At 51.3% G+C, this 18,979-nt stretch overlaps 7 protein-coding genes across 7 annotated transcripts; 4 read left to right on the plus strand and 3 right to left on the minus strand.

Moving 5' to 3' along the window:
* Nucleotides 1–3,378: 3,378 nt before the first annotated feature.
* On the plus strand, nucleotides 3,379–6,410 carry N7508_005399 (uncharacterized protein; the record flags this gene model as incomplete). Its single annotated transcript, XM_058463465.1, has 2 exons — nucleotides 3,379–3,775; nucleotides 3,829–6,410. The coding sequence occupies 2 exons, from the start codon at nucleotides 3,379–3,381 to the stop codon at nucleotides 6,408–6,410; spliced, it is 2,979 nt and encodes a 992-aa protein (XP_058319943.1).
* A 793-nt stretch (nucleotides 6,411–7,203) lies between these two features.
* N7508_005400 (putative pectin methylesterase) lies at nucleotides 7,204–8,652 on the plus strand (the record flags this gene model as incomplete). Its single annotated transcript, XM_058463466.1, has 2 exons — nucleotides 7,204–7,845; nucleotides 8,083–8,652. 2 exons carry the CDS (start codon nucleotides 7,204–7,206, stop codon nucleotides 8,650–8,652), a joined length of 1,212 nt encoding a protein of 403 aa, XP_058319944.1.
* Nucleotides 8,653–9,863: 1,211 nt separating this feature from the next.
* N7508_005401 (transcription elongation factor DST1) lies at nucleotides 9,864–10,784 on the minus strand (the record flags this gene model as incomplete). Its single annotated transcript, XM_058463467.1, has 1 exon — nucleotides 9,864–10,784. The coding sequence occupies one exon, from the start codon at nucleotides 10,782–10,784 to the stop codon at nucleotides 9,864–9,866; it is 921 nt and encodes a 306-aa protein (XP_058319945.1).
* A 1,106-nt stretch (nucleotides 10,785–11,890) lies between these two features.
* N7508_005402 (GTPase-activating protein RNA1) lies at nucleotides 11,891–13,147 on the minus strand (the record flags this gene model as incomplete). Its single annotated transcript, XM_058463468.1, has 1 exon — nucleotides 11,891–13,147. The coding sequence occupies one exon, from the start codon at nucleotides 13,145–13,147 to the stop codon at nucleotides 11,891–11,893; it is 1,257 nt and encodes a 418-aa protein (XP_058319946.1).
* A 412-nt stretch (nucleotides 13,148–13,559) lies between these two features.
* N7508_005403 (copper metallochaperone COX17) lies at nucleotides 13,560–13,871 on the plus strand (the record flags this gene model as incomplete). Its single annotated transcript, XM_058463469.1, has 3 exons — nucleotides 13,560–13,575; nucleotides 13,620–13,678; nucleotides 13,731–13,871. The coding sequence occupies 3 exons, from the start codon at nucleotides 13,560–13,562 to the stop codon at nucleotides 13,869–13,871; spliced, it is 216 nt and encodes a 71-aa protein (XP_058319947.1).
* Nucleotides 13,872–14,182: 311 nt separating this feature from the next.
* On the minus strand, nucleotides 14,183–16,088 carry N7508_005404 (dolichyl-P-Glc:Man(9)GlcNAc(2)-PP-dolichol alpha-1,3-glucosyltransferase ALG6; the record flags this gene model as incomplete). Its single annotated transcript, XM_058463470.1, has 3 exons — nucleotides 14,183–15,566; nucleotides 15,636–15,798; nucleotides 15,851–16,088. 3 exons carry the CDS (start codon nucleotides 16,086–16,088, stop codon nucleotides 14,183–14,185), a joined length of 1,785 nt encoding a protein of 594 aa, XP_058319948.1.
* A 780-nt stretch (nucleotides 16,089–16,868) lies between these two features.
* Nucleotides 16,869–18,361, plus strand: N7508_005405 (putative nucleolin protein Nsr1; the record flags this gene model as incomplete). The annotated part of the gene is made up of 2 exons (XM_058463471.1): nucleotides 16,869–17,378; nucleotides 17,432–18,361. 2 exons carry the CDS (start codon nucleotides 16,869–16,871, stop codon nucleotides 18,359–18,361), a joined length of 1,440 nt encoding a protein of 479 aa, XP_058319949.1.
* Between the last annotated feature and the right edge of the window lie 618 nt (nucleotides 18,362–18,979).

An 18,979-nucleotide genomic window follows, 5' to 3' on the forward strand; every position in this document is an offset into this window, starting at 1 on the left:
GCATTGAGATTCTCGGGATATGTTTTGGGCAGATGTCGACATCATCACCTGTAGGGTGGCATGCATCAACACGGCAAATCCAAAGGCACACGGGAGATTCAGGAATGAGACGCTGAGTCAGGAGATTATGCGGGCTATGATTGGCTAGACTGAGATGAAAGCTTTTCAGGGCGGTTTTTCGTAACAAAAATGGTATTGGTATGGTCAGAGAGAGAGTCATGACGTTATAGCACTAGACGGAAAGTAGAGTCGGTTTGTTCTTATCGTTCTCATAGTACAATGAGCCATTTCATGCATGCCGATTTCCCGACAAAGTACTGTACTACTGACTACTTTGCAGTATGCATGAGAAAAAAAAAAAAAAAAAAGATGTAACCACGGAACAGGCCTTCTAGAAGACGCCCAGAATCACCCTAAAACAATACGGACACGCACTGAGGTCCACCTAGCCTCCAGTTTACTCTGCTCACAGCAGCTCTGGTAATCTTGCCTAATCGGGGCCCCAGCTTGGTGGCAACCAGAATTTTCCATTCTCACCGTCTATTGTAAATTCGGACCCGGTATGTCTCCATGAGGCATTTTGTTCAGAGGCGACAAGCCCGTGCGAAAAGGATTTCCTTCGGTATTTCCCCAGACCCCGACGACATCAGCGGCGTGATCGCCCAGGGCTGCGAGACGTCAGATCGCGTGAGTTCAGGTCTCGTTCACGTGTAGGGTCTACAGTGTAGTGTAGACTATAGTCTAGTATGATGTACTACAATTTAATACGGCTAACTGGTCCGACCGATATTCGCCACGAGATTAACATTTCCAAGCCCAAGCGCTTGGAGGAACATTCGTTCGATCTATCCTAATTAGATGAGCGATAATATATAACGCAGGTGGTGCAGTAGCTCTGGGAGATCATGAAACAGGGCCAGTGCCAGCCCCCCAATTTACGTTTACGGCAACGCCGGTGCCCAGTCGTTGCATGTCGGATCGTCCATGGGTTTAATATGATGAGAATACGGTAGCAACCCCTGCCAATTTGGAGTTGACGGTTGACGTCTTAATCGCCAGTACATGTGCGCCATTCACTGTCCATTGACCCCTACGGATATCGCCTGACTGGATCCACGGGTCGTGCGTGGGGGAGGACCTGGACACCAATTTCCAATTTTTCTGGAGGCTTCGATGGTCGAATTTTCGATGGAGTCGCTGAGCTCTCCACTTATGCACCTCGGCTTACAGATTTTGAAGGGTCATCGGGCGAGAACAATAGGAGAGAATACGAATACTATGCTACACTGTAGGGCCATTATCCGACTATCCGATCCATTTAGTTACACTGCACTGTTGGAGGCGAATTGGCTTGGCTGACGTGGTTTGTGAGAAAGGCTAAACGGCGAGAATCCCCCGGAATAACTCAATTCGAGGCTTTTTTTTGCTTTTTTCTTGCTTTTTTTTTGTTTCTCGCACGGGGCGGCGGGAGGAGCGTGGGCATTTTTCTTGCCGGGGTCGGTTTCCCGAACAAGTTTGGCTTATGTTTCTTAAGCTATTCCTCTCGCAGATTATGGCGATGAGACAGGGGCTCCAGAGTGACGTGGGAAGCAGTGGTATCTTTGGAGGTGAGTAATATTTATTAGGTATCATTATCGGCGCCCCATAATTGTGCTAGTCCTACTGTAGCGGGACGCCTGCCGCGGAACGCGCCTGGTTGAATGTATATATGCGAGACGGGCAATATATATTAATGTGCAATGCTACAGGTACCAGACTCTTGTCCAGTTGTCTGGTGGTAAAAGGAATTCCTGCAATTTATCGTGTCTAGAACGTAGTGAAGTGGTGGCCGTGCACGATCAATCCCCAGGAGATGGAGATAGGAGATTGGCCTGGGGAATATAACCTGCCAAGGCAAAATCAGAAAGCCGGGGTGCATCCCCAATGAATGGGACTGTGACTGTACTTTCGCCAGCGTTCCATCCAATGGCATATCAGACTGCAGACAGTTGTATGCACCGGAAGCTTGAAGGGTTCGCGGATCTCTGATATGCTATGCTTCATTGGGTATTCCCGCACTCGGATATCGCGCTGTGCTGGGATCTGTCTTGACCGCACGCAGTCATGCATAGTGTCAGGCGGGATCAGAGTTATGTATTGGCGCATGGTTCGGAGAGAAACCTCGTAATTAGTAGCAATTTAGATCTAATTTCAGATCATGATTTCCGCCCGCCTTAGAGCGTAGTCCAGCCATTTGAAATATCGTAGCCGCCTTCACGGTGAACGATCCTAATCATGTGCGTGTGATACGATACTCGAAGCAGTCGCGAGTCGGGGATTGAGTCGCCGATCGAGGTGCGATGATTTCATCGGTCGGGTCTCTGCACACGGTGATTCGAGCAAAGTCGCCCGGAAGAGACTAGGAGATGTTAGCGGAGGACTGTAGCCAGTGAGGGGCACCGAATTAAATGACTCTGACTCCACGAGGCCAGGGGGAGGCCGACAGAGCAAAGATCGACTGTCGTAGGAGGCAGCTTCGGCGAGGCGGTGGCAATAAGGCCGTGGCATTACACGCATCCGGGTAAGACGGTACCAAGTACCAAGTATTATACGCCGCAGACGTCTATATCACGGACCAAGTAGCTTGATGAAGGAACATTCTCCTGCAAGGGCATTCCTATTCTAGTTACTATGTTATACTATTTCGATATCAATTCTCCGGAAATAGTACGAGACATACAGTTTTGTTATCTGCGCCAAATCTCTAGTAGCGAACAGTGAGCAAGGGAAATTGCTGTCTCCCCAGACAAAAATCGCGCATAGTGTAAGAACTGGGGCACTTTTCTGTGGAGGCCAACTCGGCACTGGCCTGCCGGTGCTGCGTGTATTGCCCGTGTATCATGGGTGAATTTTCAGTTCCCGACTAAGCCGAGAGTGGGAGGACCCACTGCATGCTATGCGAATTGACGATCGTTGATTGGCTAGTTGTATGCTGGAAAGGGGCTAGTGGTATTGAAAAACTCTCAGATAAAAAATAAAGAAAAAATATAAAAAAATAGAGCTACACGCTTCTCCCCCAGCAACCAAGTATCTACGGGAGTCAGGTCAAATACCTTCTTTGCCTATTTCAATCAATTTCCGTCTTTTTCAATTTTCCCTTTTTCATCTCTCTTTTTTTTATTTCTTTTTTTTTTCCCTCTTTATCCACCCACCCACTCCGGTTCCCTCTCTGTGGCCCCCCCGTATCTCATTATAAAACTGTCCCTCCTTCCAACCACCCCTCTCGTTTTCTCTTTTCCTCCTTTCTATAGGATTTATTCCGACTCTGCCATACCAGTCTTCCGTTGGTGTGCTTTATTGCTCATTTTGTTACAGGCGTGAGCCGAAGCAACAGCAACAATGGCGGAGCGGAGAATCTCCTATGCTGTCGACGTCGAAAATGGCGAACGTCACACTCGTGAAGCCGGTGAGGAGGGCAACCTCGATGAGTACTCTGCCTTGAACCGGTACATCTCGACTGCCAAGGATGGCCGTCGTGGTTCTACTTCTTCCGCTGGTGCTCTCAGCTCCGGTGAGGAGAAGAAGAAGCCCTGGTGGAAGTTTGGTGGCAAGACCGACGGTGTCTCCGACGGCTTTGTTACCCCCGATGACTGGCTTGAGACTGACCTGCGCGCCGGTCTGAGCTCCTCCGACATCGAGCCCCGCCGCAAGAAGACCGGCTGGAACGAGCTCGTTACTGAGAAGACCAACATCTTCATCCAGTTCATTGGTTACTTCCGTGGTCCCATTCTCTATGGTGAGCAGCGTCCAACGCGTCTTTCCGACATCAATGGCTAATAATATCTGTAGTTATGGAACTTGCTGTCCTCCTCGCTGCCGGTCTCCGTGACTGGATCGATCTCGGTGTTATCTGTGGTATTCTTTTGCTCAACGCTCTCGTCGGTTGGTACCAGGAGAAGCAGGCTGCCGACGTCGTGGCTTCTCTCAAGGGTGATATTGCTATGCGTGCTATCGTTGTCCGTAACGGTCAGGAGGAGGAGATCCTCGCTCGTGAGCTCGTTGCTGGTGACATTGTTATTGTCGAGGAGGGTACCGTTATCCCTGCCGATGTCCGTCTGATCTGTGACTACGCCAAGCCCGAGATGTTCGAGGCATACAAGGAGTACCTCGCCAACGCCACCGACGACACCCTCAAGGAGAAGCACGGTGATGATGACGATGATGAGGGTGATGTTCACCAGGGTGTTTCCCTCATTGCTTGTGATCAGTCCGCCATCACTGGTGAGTCTCTCGCTGTCGACAAGTACATGGCCGACACCTGTTACTACACCACCGGTTGCAAGCGTGGCAAGGCCTACGGTATTGTCACCGCTACTGCTCGTCACTCCTTCGTCGGTCGTACCGCTGCCCTTGTTCAGGGTGCCCAGGACTCCGGTCACTTCAAGGCTGTCATGGACAACATTGGTACCTCCCTGCTCGTTCTCGTCATGTTCTGGATTCTCGCTGCTTGGATTGGTGGTTTCTTCCGTCACCTCAAGATCGCTACCCCTGAAGATTCCGACAACAACTTGCTCCACTACACTTTGATTCTCCTGATTATTGGTGTCCCCGTCGGTCTGCCCGTCGTTACCACCACCACTCTCGCTGTCGGTGCCGCCTACCTGGCCGAGCAGAAGGCTATTGTCCAGAAGCTCACCGCCATTGAGTCGCTCGCTGGTGTCGACGTTCTTTGCTCTGACAAGACCGGTACTCTCACTGCCAACCAGCTCTCCATCCGTGAGCCTTACGTCTCTGAGGGTGTTGATGTCAACTGGATGATGGCCGTCGCTGCTATTGCCTCTTCCCACAACATCAAGAACCTCGACCCCATTGACAAGGTTACTGTCCTTACTCTCCGTCGTTACCCCAAGGCTCGTGAGATCCTGTCCCGCAACTGGATCACCGAGAAGTACACTCCTTTCGACCCCGTCTCCAAGCGTATTACCACTGTCTGTACCTGCGACGGTGTTCGCTACATTTGCGCCAAGGGTGCCCCCAAGGCTATCCTTAACATGTCTGAGTGCTCCAAGGAGGAGGCTGATCTCTACCGTGCCAAGGCTGGTGAGTTCGCTCGCCGTGGTTTCCGTTCTCTCGGTGTTGCCGTCATGAAGGAGGGTGAGCCTTGGCAGTTGCTGGGCATGTACCCCATGTTCGATCCCCCTCGTGAGGATACCGCCCACACTATCGCTGAAGCCCAGGTTCTTGGTCTCTCTGTCAAGATGTTGACTGGTGACGCCATCGCTATCGCCAAGGAGACTTGCAAGATGCTTGCTCTCGGTACTAAGGTTTACGACTCTGAGCGTCTGATCCACGGTGGTCTCGCTGGTTCCGCCCAGCACGACCTTGTTGAGAAGGCTGATGGTTTCGCTGAGGTCTTCCCCGAGCACAAGTACCAGGTCGTCGAGATGCTCCAGCAGCGTGGTCACTTGACTGCCATGACTGGTGACGGTGTCAACGATGCTCCCTCTCTCAAGAAGGCTGACTGTGGTATCGCCGTCGAGGGTTCCACTGAGGCTGCCCAGGCCGCCGCCGATATCGTCTTCCTCGCCCCCGGTCTCTCCACCATCGTCGATGCTATCAAGCTTGCTCGTCAGATTTTCCAGCGTATGAAGGCCTACATTCAGTACCGTATCGCTCTGTGTCTCCACCTTGAGATCTACCTTGTTACTTCCATGATCATCATCAACGAGACCGTCGACTCTTCGCTCATTGTCTTCATCGCCCTGTTCGCCGATTTGGCCACCATTGCCGTCGCTTACGATAACGCTCACTTTGAGGCCCGCCCCGTCGAGTGGCAGTTGCCCAAGATCTGGGTTATCTCCGTCGTTCTTGGAATCATGCTTGCTGCCGCCACCTGGATCATCCGTGGTACCCTCTTCCTCGAGAACGGTGGTATCATTCAGAACTTCGGTTCTCCCCAGGAGATTCTCTTCCTCGAGATTGCCCTTACTGAGAACTGGTTGATCTTCGTCACTCGTGGCGGTAAGACCTGGCCCTCGTGGCAGTTGGTCATCGCCATCTTTATTGTCGATGTCCTCGCCACCTTGTTCTGTGTCTTCGGCTGGCTCGCGCCCGACTGGGAGCAGACCTCTCCCCGTGACCCCGCTGGACCTGGCTTCTCCAAGAACAACGATGTCGACATCGTCACTGTCGTTGTCATCTGGGCCTACTCTATCGGTGTGACTGTCATCATCGCCGTTGTGTACTACCTCCTGACCATCGTCCCCGCTCTGGACAACCTTGGCCGCAAGACCCGCTCCAAGGCCGACACCCAGATCGAGAACATGATCGCCCACCTTTCCAAGCTCGCCATCGAGCACGAGCAGGACAAGGATGGCAACTCCCGCTACACCCTCGGTGCTCGCTCCGACGATGTGGAGGAGGACGAGTAAATTACTCGCCTGCCAGCTTTCTAAACTCGTTACTGATCCGAGTTCATAATTTTTCCTTATCTTCTTTTCCCGCGATTACCACTACACGCAAATCTTTGCTGTGCCACCTACTTGGACATGCATGCCGTGGGATCAAAAAGGCTGTTTCCCGTCTTTTTTGCTCCTTTACCGTATCATAGACTTTTGTGTTTCATTTACCCCTTGGCTGCGGTTTGCTTTCGAGTCGATAGAGTCAAGTTTTCTTTCTCTACGTGTATGTATGTCGTTAATAGTGGCACTGAGTCAATCTAAGGGATTCTAATCAATTATTCTCCATTGTAATCTGCAACTACAAATGTAGCATTCCTTAGGAATAATGCTTGGCCTGCATTCCATGCGGATTCCCCTCCGTCTTCACACCCCTGTCTTCACCCATCTGCTTTCTCAATGTCCTTGCCGCTAACAGGTGGAAGCCAATTTTCCGTTCCTAGTTCCCCCACTGCTTTTCCCCGGATGATTTTCCACCATGCGGGGAGAGAAGCTTCAACGAGTCTAGCTTTCTCGTGAATATGCGGAGATGGTCCAATGTCTTCAACCTATGGATTCCTAATTCCGAACTACGATCCAATCTAAGCTCAAGTCTTCACTGGCGCAAGATGTATCTCGAATTTTCCGTCTCTTCTCTGTCGCAATTGACTAGAAATCTATACCCCCTCTCGAAGCTTGATGTAGGACTGTATACTATAAAAGAAGCAATTCCACCACCCTTGATCACATCCAGCATCTACGCGATACGCAAGAGACAACCGCCACAATGCGAGTCTCTTACGTCCTCCCACTCCTTAGCCTGTTTCTATCCCAGACCACAGCAGCAGCCCTCGGATCTTCACCCCACAAACTGAGCACCCTCCGCCAGTGCCAAACAACAGGCAAAAACTGTCCAGAGGGAACAATAATAGTCTCCCAAACCAACACAACCACCTCCAAAAAACAAATCTACAAAACAATCCAATCAGCAATAAATACCCTACCGAACAATACACACCCAGCAACAATCTTAATAAAAGCAGGCACATACAACGAACAACTAAACATCACCCGCGCCGGCCCAATAACATTCATAGGCGAAACAACCAACCCAAAAGATGCCACAGCAAACCAAGTCCGCATAACCTGGTCCGCAGCCAATAAAGACTCAACAGGTCAAAGCGTGGATAATGTCTACTCGAGTGTACTCGTTGTAGCGCCCACTCTCGAATCGAGTCTGACGGGCTCCGGGACGACCGGCTATGCCGTGCCTGATGATACGCCGTTTGGAAATGTGGATTTCAGGGTTTACAATGTTGATTTTGTGAATGAATGGTCTGACTATTCGGATGGGCCGGCTCATGCTTTGAGTTTGAGTCGTGCTAACGGCGGCTTTTATTATTGCGGGTTTTTTTCGTATCAGGATACTGTGAGTTTTACACTTTTCCTTGTTTTACTCACTTTTTACTTGATTTCCTCTTTCTGGGTCTATAGTTTGGGTGGTTGGTGGTTCCAATGGATATGGCTATGCAGTGGATTGGATCCATCCATCTCAAAGCCAAACTCACTCTAAACCCAAACCCTAATCTAACTCAAAACACCAACTCTAACGTTAACGACATTACCGATACCAATATTTACTGGCAACACTGACTCACGCGACCAGGTCTACATCGGCAAACTCGGCAACGCATACTTCTACAAGAGCATAATAGCCGGTCAAACAGACTTCCTCTACGGCTTCGGCACAGCCTGGATCCAATCCAGCAAGATCCAACTACGCGGTTGCGGCGGCGGGATTACAGCCTGGAAAGGGACCAACACAACATTCACCAACAAATACGGTGTATACATTGTGGACTCGGACGTGCGCGCGGCAAATACATCCATTGCACCTGATATTATTGGTGAATGTGCGCTTGGGCGGCCGTGGAATAGTCAACACCGGTCTATTTTTGCGCGGTGTACTGAGGACGGCAGTATCACTGCTAGTGGGTATATTGATTGGGTTGTTTCTGGTGTTGCACGTTTCCAGGAGGGTGTTACTCTTATGGCTGAGTATGCGGTTTCTGGGGCTGGCTTCAATCGCACTGGACGGATTGAGGGGGGTGTTACTACTTTGCTTGATAGGAAGGCTTGGAAGGGGTATAGTGAGCCTGAAAGAGTGTTCCAGGAGCCCACTGGAGAGTTTGGGAATGTTGGATGGATTGATTGGGGGGTTATTGGTGAGAAGTAGTATAGTGTAGCGTTTTCTTGTTGGAGGTGGATGGAATCGTTCTTGATAGTGGAGTCCGTCAGTTGAAAACCTTATATTTTTCTTCAATGATAACGTTTGTTAATATGGTACATGCTTGTGTCGTCGTCAGTCTTCTTCTCTCCTTATCCACAGCTCCCATAGACATTCAAGCCCCCTCCAAGTACATCCTGAGATGAACTATCTCCCCCTTGTTTCCGGGACTTCTCCTTATGATCAAGGTAAATACCCTCTTTCCCATTTTCTCCGTCCCCAATTAACTCCCCCAACCTCCCCAACTTGGCAAGATAGGCAGCCCCAGTATCCGCCCAAACAAAATACTCACAAACCTTCAACATGCCCTTCTCCCTCTGTTCATGGGACAACTCTTCAGCAAGCTTAATGCGATAAAAAAACGTCTCATCCCACGCCTGCCCAGTCTCTTTCCAAGAAAACGTAGCGCTGCCCCCCAAACAAACAGCCATACAACTTTCATCAACAAGCCACTCATCCTCAGGTTCGAAATTCATATTGTGGATTTCTAGATGCGTGGACAAGAGATTGAAGTAGGTGACCAAGCCATCCTGGCCGCTAAACGTTCGGCCGAGGAAGGGGGCTAGTTGGTGGAGGCCGTGTTCGTGGCATTTTGGGGGTGGGGTGGTTGTGAATGTTGCCAGGAGGGTCTCGAGGGGGTTTGATTTTGGGGGATTTGTTAGGGCTTGGAGGAGGGTTTGGACTGAAGATATGAGATTTTTGCGGAGTGTCATTCTGCTTTCTCTTGCTCTTTCATTTTAGGCAGCGAAAGGGAGAAGATGTTGGAGTTGGAAGGTTGATATGAGGTTGCCAGGTGATCTCAGATGCAAACTTACATAACCATGACGTTTTGTTTTATGTTTGTTGACAGTTGAACTGCAAGTATACATCTACTTCTGCGCCTTGGTAACTGTAGGATATCTCATTTCTGTAGATAGTAGCGTAGCTTATCTGATTCTCCATTGTCTCCGGAAGAGTCTGTTAAGCTTCACACCGGAAGAGAAACAGAAGTAGAAAAACCACCCCTGAAGTCCGCGAAAAAAAAAAAAAAAGCTCAAGTAATGGCTTGTGGACCAAGGTTGTATAGCAAGCCCGAAGAGGGAAAAAAAGGAAACGAAAACAAACACCAGTCCCAGAGAAATAGTACACACCCCCTTCGAAGAGCTCTCAACCTTGCAGACTCACTGCCGCCAGGACTTTCCGCAGTTTGTGCACGTACAGAACAGAGTCATCGGTTCATCAGCACTGCGGGTCTGAGCCTCAGTGTATGTCACCTTGCGCTGGCCACACTTGCCGCACTGCAAGCTCTGACTGATACTGCGTTCTTGCTGGGGAACCATGGCCTTATCCATGTTCTCCTTGCGAAGCTTGGCATCAGCTTCACGCTGCTCAACAGACTTAAGCTCGTCAGAGGTCATGCGCACGAATTGATCGGCGGTGATCTCCCCAGAAACAACGCTCACACGTAGCTTGGGGTTGGACTTGTTCTTCAGGTTTTGGAACAGACTGCGGATTTTGGTCTTGTAGGCCTCCTTGGTCTCAGGACCGAGATGTTCATAGGCGGCAACCTCAACAGCAATAGCCCGAGCCAGGACGGTCTTGGGAGGCTCGGTTGAGCCCATGCATAGTCCGTCGTACATCAAGCCCGTGCAGCTGTCGCGCACTTTGCTGCCACTGTGGTTGACCTCCACTTTATCCGCCTTCCAAGTGCGTTTATCTGGTGGCACAGACAGCTTCGAGGCCTTGTCTGATGGCGTAGCTGTGGCTGGAGTTGATGCTCCTGTGCCATTTTGTACTGGCCGGGGCGAGTCGCTGGAGCCACGGTTGGCTGCGGAACCTCCGCCTTGCTTCTGCTTGTTTACTTCTGTTCGCCATTTGGACACAATCTCACTGGAGAGACGCGCGATCTCGGGGGTCTTGCTGGACTTAAACTTGTTGACCAGGATACCAATGCGGGTCTTGCGGAGCAGGTCTTCTGTTGGGCGCACGCCGGTTTGAATATCCTTGAGCAGGCCCAAAATCACAGCCGAAGGCTCGTTCGATGTTGCGGCCTTGCCTAGGTCCTTGGCCTTGGCCTCAATCTGTTTGGCATCCATGGCCATGGTGTGCGGGGTAGGTAATAATTCGACCAGAGGGGATGGATTAGGAAGTGAAGGATTTGAAGGGTTCAAAGAGCCTAGAAGCTGAAGCTGTCAGTAAATAATCGCAAATCCTTCCAGCGCAGGTTCTTCGTAAAGCTCCGGATGCCGGCGCATTTCACATAGTCACGCATTTGATCTCTGGAATCACATATCACATAGTACACATGTATTAGTACACGTCGCACGAAGCATGGCTATCAATGTACCCCGCCAGATGAGCCCGTGTGAGTGAAGGTGGCACGCTGTCAAATTGCACGTGTCCACCTTCTCCCTGAAACTTCGTCCCAAACTGAGACATTCTTCAGAGTTCTGAAACAAATGCGCATACTGTGAAAGCTATTGCGCTCAAGGTGACATTGAACTCTGGCGCAAAACCGCGATGCGGTGAGGGGTGTGTTGTATTGGTGCTCACCTAGGATATTTCACGGTCGCGTCGTCGGAGGAGCAGTTTGAGACTGCAGCCGTGGAGGACGTATATATTGAGGTCTCAACTGAATGAGAGCAGCAAGAACAACGACAGTGGTGTACGTGATGTTGAAGGAGCAAAGAAAAAAAAAGTCCTTGGAGAGAGTTGAAGCGGCCGAAGTCGCGCCAAGATTTTGCTTTCCCTTTTCGGAACTTTCTATCAGACTTCATTTGCTCTGTTTTGGGATGGCACAATTTAGATGCTCTACTTCTACGAAAGTAAGGAATTTCTGATATTGCTTGTCCGGATTTCATTCACATCTATCTGTGTATCCTTCTCAAGAATCGTAGGGTCCATGGCTATGCAAACAGGATTATGTGCAGATGCGGTTCGTCATCGTGGGGTGTAGGGGGTATAACAAATGGGGTCTTTTTGGGTAAAGCGTAAGTATCGTAAGTCAGATCCTCAGAAATAGAGCCAGGACTTGGGTGGCCTTTGTCATAAGAGAACAATGACCAATGCCGAGACAGCAATTGAGCCACAGGCAGATGTGTCTCAGTCATGTCTTGGTGATTACTCGAAGCTGTTTCGAGTGAGCCCTAGCCCACCCATGAGAGGCAGGTGCTGAGGGAATTGACAGTTGTCCAACAGCTCGTGAGGTCTAGATACCGGTCTTGCCAAGGACATCGGCCAGAGCATCGACATCCTTGTCGGACTTCTGGGCAACCTTCTCTTCCTCGGCGCGGTCAGCATCCTTGAGATCCTTCTCAGCCTTGCGCTCCTCCACTTCTTCCTCCTCCTCCTCTTCGTCCTCTTCTTCAGAATCTTCCTCTTCGAGTTCATCAAGCTCGTCAACACCCCAGGTGTCCTCGGGGTCATCGTCGTTGCCGTGCTCCTCCTGGCGAGCCTCCAAAAGCTCACGGAGGTCAGTGACATTGGGGTCATCCTCGGAGAAAATGTTGCCATTGAGCTCAACACGGCGCAGGCTGGGAAGTGCAGACTTGGCAGCGTGAGTGAAGCCCTTGACAGCCTCAGCCTTGATTTCGTTGTACTGCAGACGCAAAGTCTGGAGCTTGGGGTTCTTGTTGGCGGCCAGAGCCTGGGCGACCTTCACACCACCGCGGGCAGAGAGAAGACAGTCGCCAACACCAAGCTCAAGGAGTGAGGGCCATCCGGGCAGGGAGTTGGCGAGAGCTGTGCTGCCCATAACAGTGAAAGTGTTGTCCTGCAGATCAAGAACCTCCAGGGCGCTAGCGTGGTACAGACCCTGAGTCAGGAGGTGGGAGATACCCTCCTGGCGGATACCGTTCTGGGTCATCTTGACTGACTTCAGACCAGCGGCGTGGGCCTTGTAAGCGCGAGCCCAGGCCTCCATACTGCCGTTCTCCAGGCGGTTGCGTCCACAGACAACGCTCTCCAAAAGCGCAATATCCTTGCCATCCTTGCGAGCTTCCTCCTTGCGCTCGGCCAGCTTTGTCAGCGCATCAGCAACCTGGGTTCCGGCGGCGGGACCGAGTCCGTTGTTGTTCAGGATAAGGTGGCGGAGGGGCACGTGCCGGGAGAGGAAGTCGACGAGTGGGGCGGAGGTGTTGAGACCGAAGGCGTTGTCATTCAGGTTGACAGTGTGGACAGTCGAAATCTCGAGGACGGCATTTAGGAGGGAGGTCAGAGCAGTGGGGATCTCAGACAGGAGACGGCCGGTGAAGATGTCGTCAAGGTACGCAGCCTCAAGGTTCTTCTGGGTCTTCAGGACCTCAGCGAGGCGCTGGGAAGCGCCAATGCCCAGAGTGTTTCCTCCAAAACGAATTTCAGTGTAGTCGGTGTTCTCAACAAGGGGCTGAATGTACGCATTGATGTCTTCGGCGCTGTCGAGCTTGAGGACTTTGCCCTCGAGGGAGAAGACCTTAGGAGGGGCCATGGCGGGGTAATTAAGTGGGAGTCTGAAAGAATGAAAGGTGAAGAATAAACCAGGTAGTCAATGGCGAACCAAGTCCCAGAACTAGACCCAAGACCCAATAATGAGATTTAAAAAAAACCAGACAGGCAGTGAAGCAGAAAAAGGAGGCGAATCCGGGGCAATAATTCGTTGATAACAAAAAAAAAAAAAAAATAACTACGGCGGGCGGAAAAGACCAACTGCGTCGTCATTAATAATGTCCGATGGTGTCAGTCATACGGGCTTCACGTTTCGCATTTCATCCTTCACTCTCACTGCCTGTCTTTTGTTTTCTGGATATATCCCCGAACCAGTCACATATCTTCCACAATGTCCTGGCTCTTCGGCTCAAGTGGTAAGATGTCTCCTGTCAACCCGAACCTGGCACTGCGCAATGCGCCGGGCGATGGGTAAGCCGGGGAATCAATACAATGGCTAACACATGGACTTGCAGAGAAACCTGCTGCTCCCAAGCAAGCGCCTGCCCAACCAGCTCAAACTGAGAAGCCCAAGGTATGAACCGACATTCTTGAACCCAACAACCTGCGACTAACCTGCTATTCAGCCCTGCTGCGTCTGCAAGCCCGAGAAGACCACCCGTGACGACTGCATGCTGTTCTCCAAGTCCGAAAATCCCGAGCAGGAGTGCAAATCCACAATTGAGCAGTACAAGGCGTGCATGGCTGGATACGGCTTCAAGGTCTAGACAGCGGATGGACGTATGATCTGTACCATACAACATTGTATTATAGCATTCATTGGTGGGAGTTTCTTTCTTTTCTCTTGATATCATCCTGACGTTGGGTATGCCGGCTTGGAGGCATATCTGACTTGATGCGAGCATTTGCGTTTTGGATGATATGCATTTAATTCCCAATACAACATCTCATCTCCTTCATCGGAGCGGTTTGATATACTAAGCAATACTAAATTGAAATAAGCTCCCATCTAAACTGGGTCCTTGATAATGAAAATAGGGTATCACTGAAAGCACACCGCCATCCACCCAAGAAACATTTATTGCTTTTTCTTTTGGCTATGCTCCTCTGCCGCTTGACGATCGATTTGGCGGCATTGGGTAAATAGCTTCCACATACACCACAAGTAGGCAATTCCGAACCCACCGGCTCCAATCAGGGCGTTCAAGACCACCCATAGGTCTGGTTTGCCTGGCGGTGAGGGAACAAATGCCTCAACAACATGCCAGGCAATCATGGCAAGATAGAAAGCGTAATGCAAGAGCGTGGTGAAAAAATTAGGTTCAAGATGAGTACTGGAGTTTTCCACGTTTGGTCGACTGCGGTAAGTCTCGAAAGAAGTAGGTGGAAGGCCAAGGAGATAGGCCCAAAGAAAGGTCATGACGAAGTAGGGAACATGAAGCTCGTCGCGCTTGAGAAGAGGATACATGGTCCAGGAGCCAAGTACATTGGCCCAGCCAACCCAGGCGCGGTTTTCTTTGCTCAAACCACCGTCACCGGCGAGCAGCAGTGTCATTGGAAGCAGAGGTAAGAGGACACTCTTCTCATGCACTTGGAAGGAAAACAAGAAGAAGCCCCATGAGACACAAGAAAGAGCAGGAAGCAGAAGCGAAGCTCGAGGATGACGGAAAATGATAGCGCAGGGGACAATGATAGACCCCAAAGTAGCAATGAGAGATGCCCGTTGAAGCAGGGTAGTATCAAAGCGAGTGAGCTTATAGAAAGTGTGGATGGCACACCAAGCGTTGGCAACTTTGTCTTCGAAAAGGCCGCGCGCGAAGGGGAATACGCGGTGGATGATTTGCATCAGCTGGAATAGCAGCCCATAGAGCACAGAGCTCTTGTCAAGAGAGATAGGGATTGCCTGGAACAAGGGTGGCACGGGGGAAGATGCGAACACCTTTCGGGCTTCCTCATTGGAGGCACCGACCAGAAGCGGAGCTAGCAGCAAGGCAAAAGCAGCTAATGTGATGAGGGAGATGTTCAGGAGACGCAAAATACGAATTCGAGGGAAAACGCAGACACCAAGCAGGTAAGCAAACATGACCGGGGCATAGTATAGCGCCATTTGCTTGAATCCCAACGCACCTACAAAGAAGATACAGGCCCATAGCATGCGCCCAGCCAATATAGCGTCCAAGCTCGCGACCACCAATCCCAGCATGACGGTGTTATACTGGAAGTGGCCGTGGTCGATCAGAATATTGGCCGGTTGAAGGAGAACTGCTGCAAGAACAATTGAGGCGGACCAAGCGTGGACACCCTGCATGCGAGTGAAACGGCGCAAAAAATTGACGACGGCAGGAATGAACACCAAATACTCGGATACGACGACGGTTGCACGCATATAAACCTTCAAATGAGGATCTTCCGTGCCTCGAGAGCTATCTAGGGCGAACCACGCTGGTTCCACGACAGAGCCACTAAAGAGACAAATGTATTAGCATTTCCCAAAGCAATCCCACAATTGCATCGGACCGTTGTAAGCATACATTTTGCCAAGTAGCCAGCTGTGATACGCGGTCAAGGGTGGGTAGTCAAGGCCCCAGTACTGTAGGTCGTAAAGATACCACTTGGCGATTGGTAGATGTGTGGTAATCTCCATCCAATGCCTTTGCGCTTCGAAATCACCGTGCATCGGGGGAACCTGGAAGCCTGATGATCTGTCAGTAAGGGTATCGCTTGCAGATAGGAACCGGTCCCATACCAGAGTATCCCCATAAGCTCACAGCCCAGCGGAACAGGCCAACGACCATGAGAATCAGAGGAAGAACCAGCCATAGTGAGACTCCTGCGCGAGCACCCCAGAGGAAAGAGACTAGCGGGAATGCCGGGTATTGCTTTCCATCACCTTTGTCCAATATGAGATTATTGTTGGAGCCCGGGGAAGTCGCGAACTTTCTCTTCTTGCGGGGACGATGTGAGGCGGGCATATGAGGAGCCATGGCGATATCCGAATAGCCTAGAGACCCATTGACTCAAATGAGGCGGTAAATAGGGATATAGAGAATCGACCTGTCAAGCCAACATACATGTACAGGCACCAGGGACTGTGAGTCGTCCAAAAGGTACCCGTGAGGTCTCCACCGAGCTAACGTTGTTCCAGAAGGCGGTCGGGTTCTGCCAGCCTTCGAAAATTTTTTTTTTCGGCCGTCCTTATCAGAGCTGGTGGTCCCCCAGAGCTGCTCTTTTTTTTCTTCTTCTTCATCCATCCTCCTTACTTTTTTCTCTCCCCCTCTCCCTTAAGCAATCTTGAGATTGCTTACTTTCATAAGACCTTTCTCTTCACACTAACTAACGCAGTCGCGTGGGTTTCATTCGTAAGTCAGACTTTCTGTGGGCACTGTTACTCTGAGGGCTGTGGGCTTTGTATACATCTATTCTGTGGGCTCTGTGGGACATCTTCCTCGTGGGTTACATATCATAGACAGTATTGGCTGTCCGTTGCTTGTGGGCTTGAAACATCGTGGGCTTGTGGGTTAACGTCCAGTTGTGATTAGATCACTCCTGGCAGTTCTTTTCCGAGGGCTGTTGTCTCGTTTTCTATCCTTACACGGGTTTTCTGAGGGATCGTGGGCTTTGCCGCACATACTACAAGAAATTTTCACTTGTTACACAGTATGTGCCACCCTACCCAACCCAAGCCAAGCCCCAAGCCTCCCCTCCCATGAGTCTTGCTTGTTATGAAGATCATTTGCTAACATATTCTCCTTCAATAGATCACAATGTCCAAGACTAAGGTTTCCACCAAGGCTGAGAAGCCCTCCAAGACCATTAACAAGGTCAAGGATGCTGCCGTCACCAAGGCTACCAAGGCCAAGACCGCCGCCAAGGAGGATAAGGCCTCCAAGAAGAACAAGAAGAAGGAGCCTACCCCCAGCTCCTCCGAGTCCGAGTCCGACAGCGATGAGGATATGAAGGATGCTTCCAGCTCCAGCGAATCCGAGTCCGAGTCTGAGGATGAGAAGCCCGTTCCCAAGAAGGCCGACAAGAAGGCCGCTGCCAAGGCTGAGTCTTCTGACTCATCCGACTCCTCTGACTCCGAGTCCGAGGATGAGAAGCCCGCCCCCAAGAAGGCCGCCGCCAAGGCAGAGTCTTCCGATTCTTCCGATTCCTCCGACTCCGAGTCTGAGGATGAGAAGCCCGCCAAGAAGGACACTAAGAAGGAAGAGTCCTCTGACTCTTCCGACTCCTCTGACTCCGAGTCCGAGGAGAAGCCCGCTAAGAAGGCCGAGGTATGTACCTGTCACCTTCGTCCACTACAACCATGATGCTAACCCATCTCTAGTCTTCCGACTCCGAGTCTGGCTCCGACTCTGACAGCTCCGACTCCGAGTCTGAGTCTGAGAAGGAGACCGTCTCCAAGAAGCGCAAGGCTGATGACGAGCCCGAGGCTGCTGCGAAGAAGTCCAAGACTGCTGATGCTCCCGAGGGTGCCTCCGCCAACCTCTTCGTCGGTAACCTCTCCTGGAACGTCGACGAGGAGTGGCTCCAGCGTGAGTTCTCCGAGTTCGGTGAGCTTTCCGGCTGCCGCATTGTCACCGACCGTGAGTCCGGTCGCTCCCGTGGATTCGGTTACGTTGAGTTCACCAACGCTGCCGATGCCGCCAAGGCCATGGAGGCCAAGAAGGGTTCCGACCTCGACGGCCGTACCATCAACCTTGACTACGCTACTGGCCGTCAGAACAACCAGCAGGGCGGTGACCGCGCTCAGGCCCGTGCCCGTTCTTACGGTGATCAGACCAGCCCCGAGAGCGACACACTCTTCGTTGGCAACCTTCCTTTCAGCGCTACTGAGGATGCTCTCCACGAGGTCTTCGGTGCCCAGGGCAGCGTCCTCGGCATCCGTCTGCCTACCGAGCAGGAGACCGGCCGCCCCAAGGGTTTCGGTTACGTCCAGTTCGCTTCCATTGATGAGGCCAAGACCGCCCACGGTGCCCTCCAGGGTGAGGAGATCGAGGGTCGCGCTATCCGTCTCGACTTCAGCACTCCCCGTCCCCAGGGTGGTGACCGTGGTGGCTTCGGCGGTGGCCGTGGAGGTGGTCGCGGTGGTGGCCGTGGCGGCTTCGGTGGTCGCGGCGGCGGCGGTGGCTTCGGCGGCCGTGGTGGTGGTGGCCGTGGAGGCGGTCGTGGTGGCTTCGGTGGTGGCCGCGGCGGTGCCATCAACAAGGGCAAGGGTAGCATCCCCGAGTTCAAGGGCACCAAGATGACCTTCTAAGCTCGTAAATTGTCTACTGCATTTGAATTTTGCAACTAACGGTGTCAACGGTTCTTTGACTGGGAAACAAAAAGTTTGTGTTTAATTATGTGATAATAGGCTATTTGCTCAAGTATCTTCAAAATGATACAACATCTCAATGTTTATTTCCTTTTTTCCGTAGCTTATGGTGTGACTATCTGGAATATACTGCCCCTGTTGACCGCCTTCCCCGCAATCTTCTTTGTTTGCGCAAATCACCACATCCACGGATGTCGCACTCTCTGGATTATTGCTTTCATTGATCTCTTGGGGATCGAGTATTTCGTAAAGACGCTCTAGTTCCAAGCATTCCAGAATATGCCCTCCCCTTTCACACCCCTAGCATCTTTTATCGGCCAACCCCGTCACGGGCTGCAAATCACCTGTTTGGTCTGCTGATCACCTCATCATTCGATTCCCAAGGTTGGACTTCCTTCATGACCGCATCTCCCATCCACTTTCAACTTTGATCCATTGCAAAGCTTTGGGACTTCTCTTGGGATATTTCTGGGTTTACTCAAGGCAGAAGTTGAAGTCTTTGGGCATCAGTGGAGAGATCGTCAGCTCCACATTGATAAGATTATCGCATCCCCCACG

The sequence above is a fragment of the Penicillium antarcticum genome (genome assembly GCF_028974205.1).
Source record: "Penicillium antarcticum strain IBT 31339 chromosome Unknown utg000005l_segment0_segment0, whole genome shotgun sequence".
Taxonomy (NCBI): domain Eukaryota; kingdom Fungi; phylum Ascomycota; class Eurotiomycetes; order Eurotiales; family Aspergillaceae; genus Penicillium; species Penicillium antarcticum.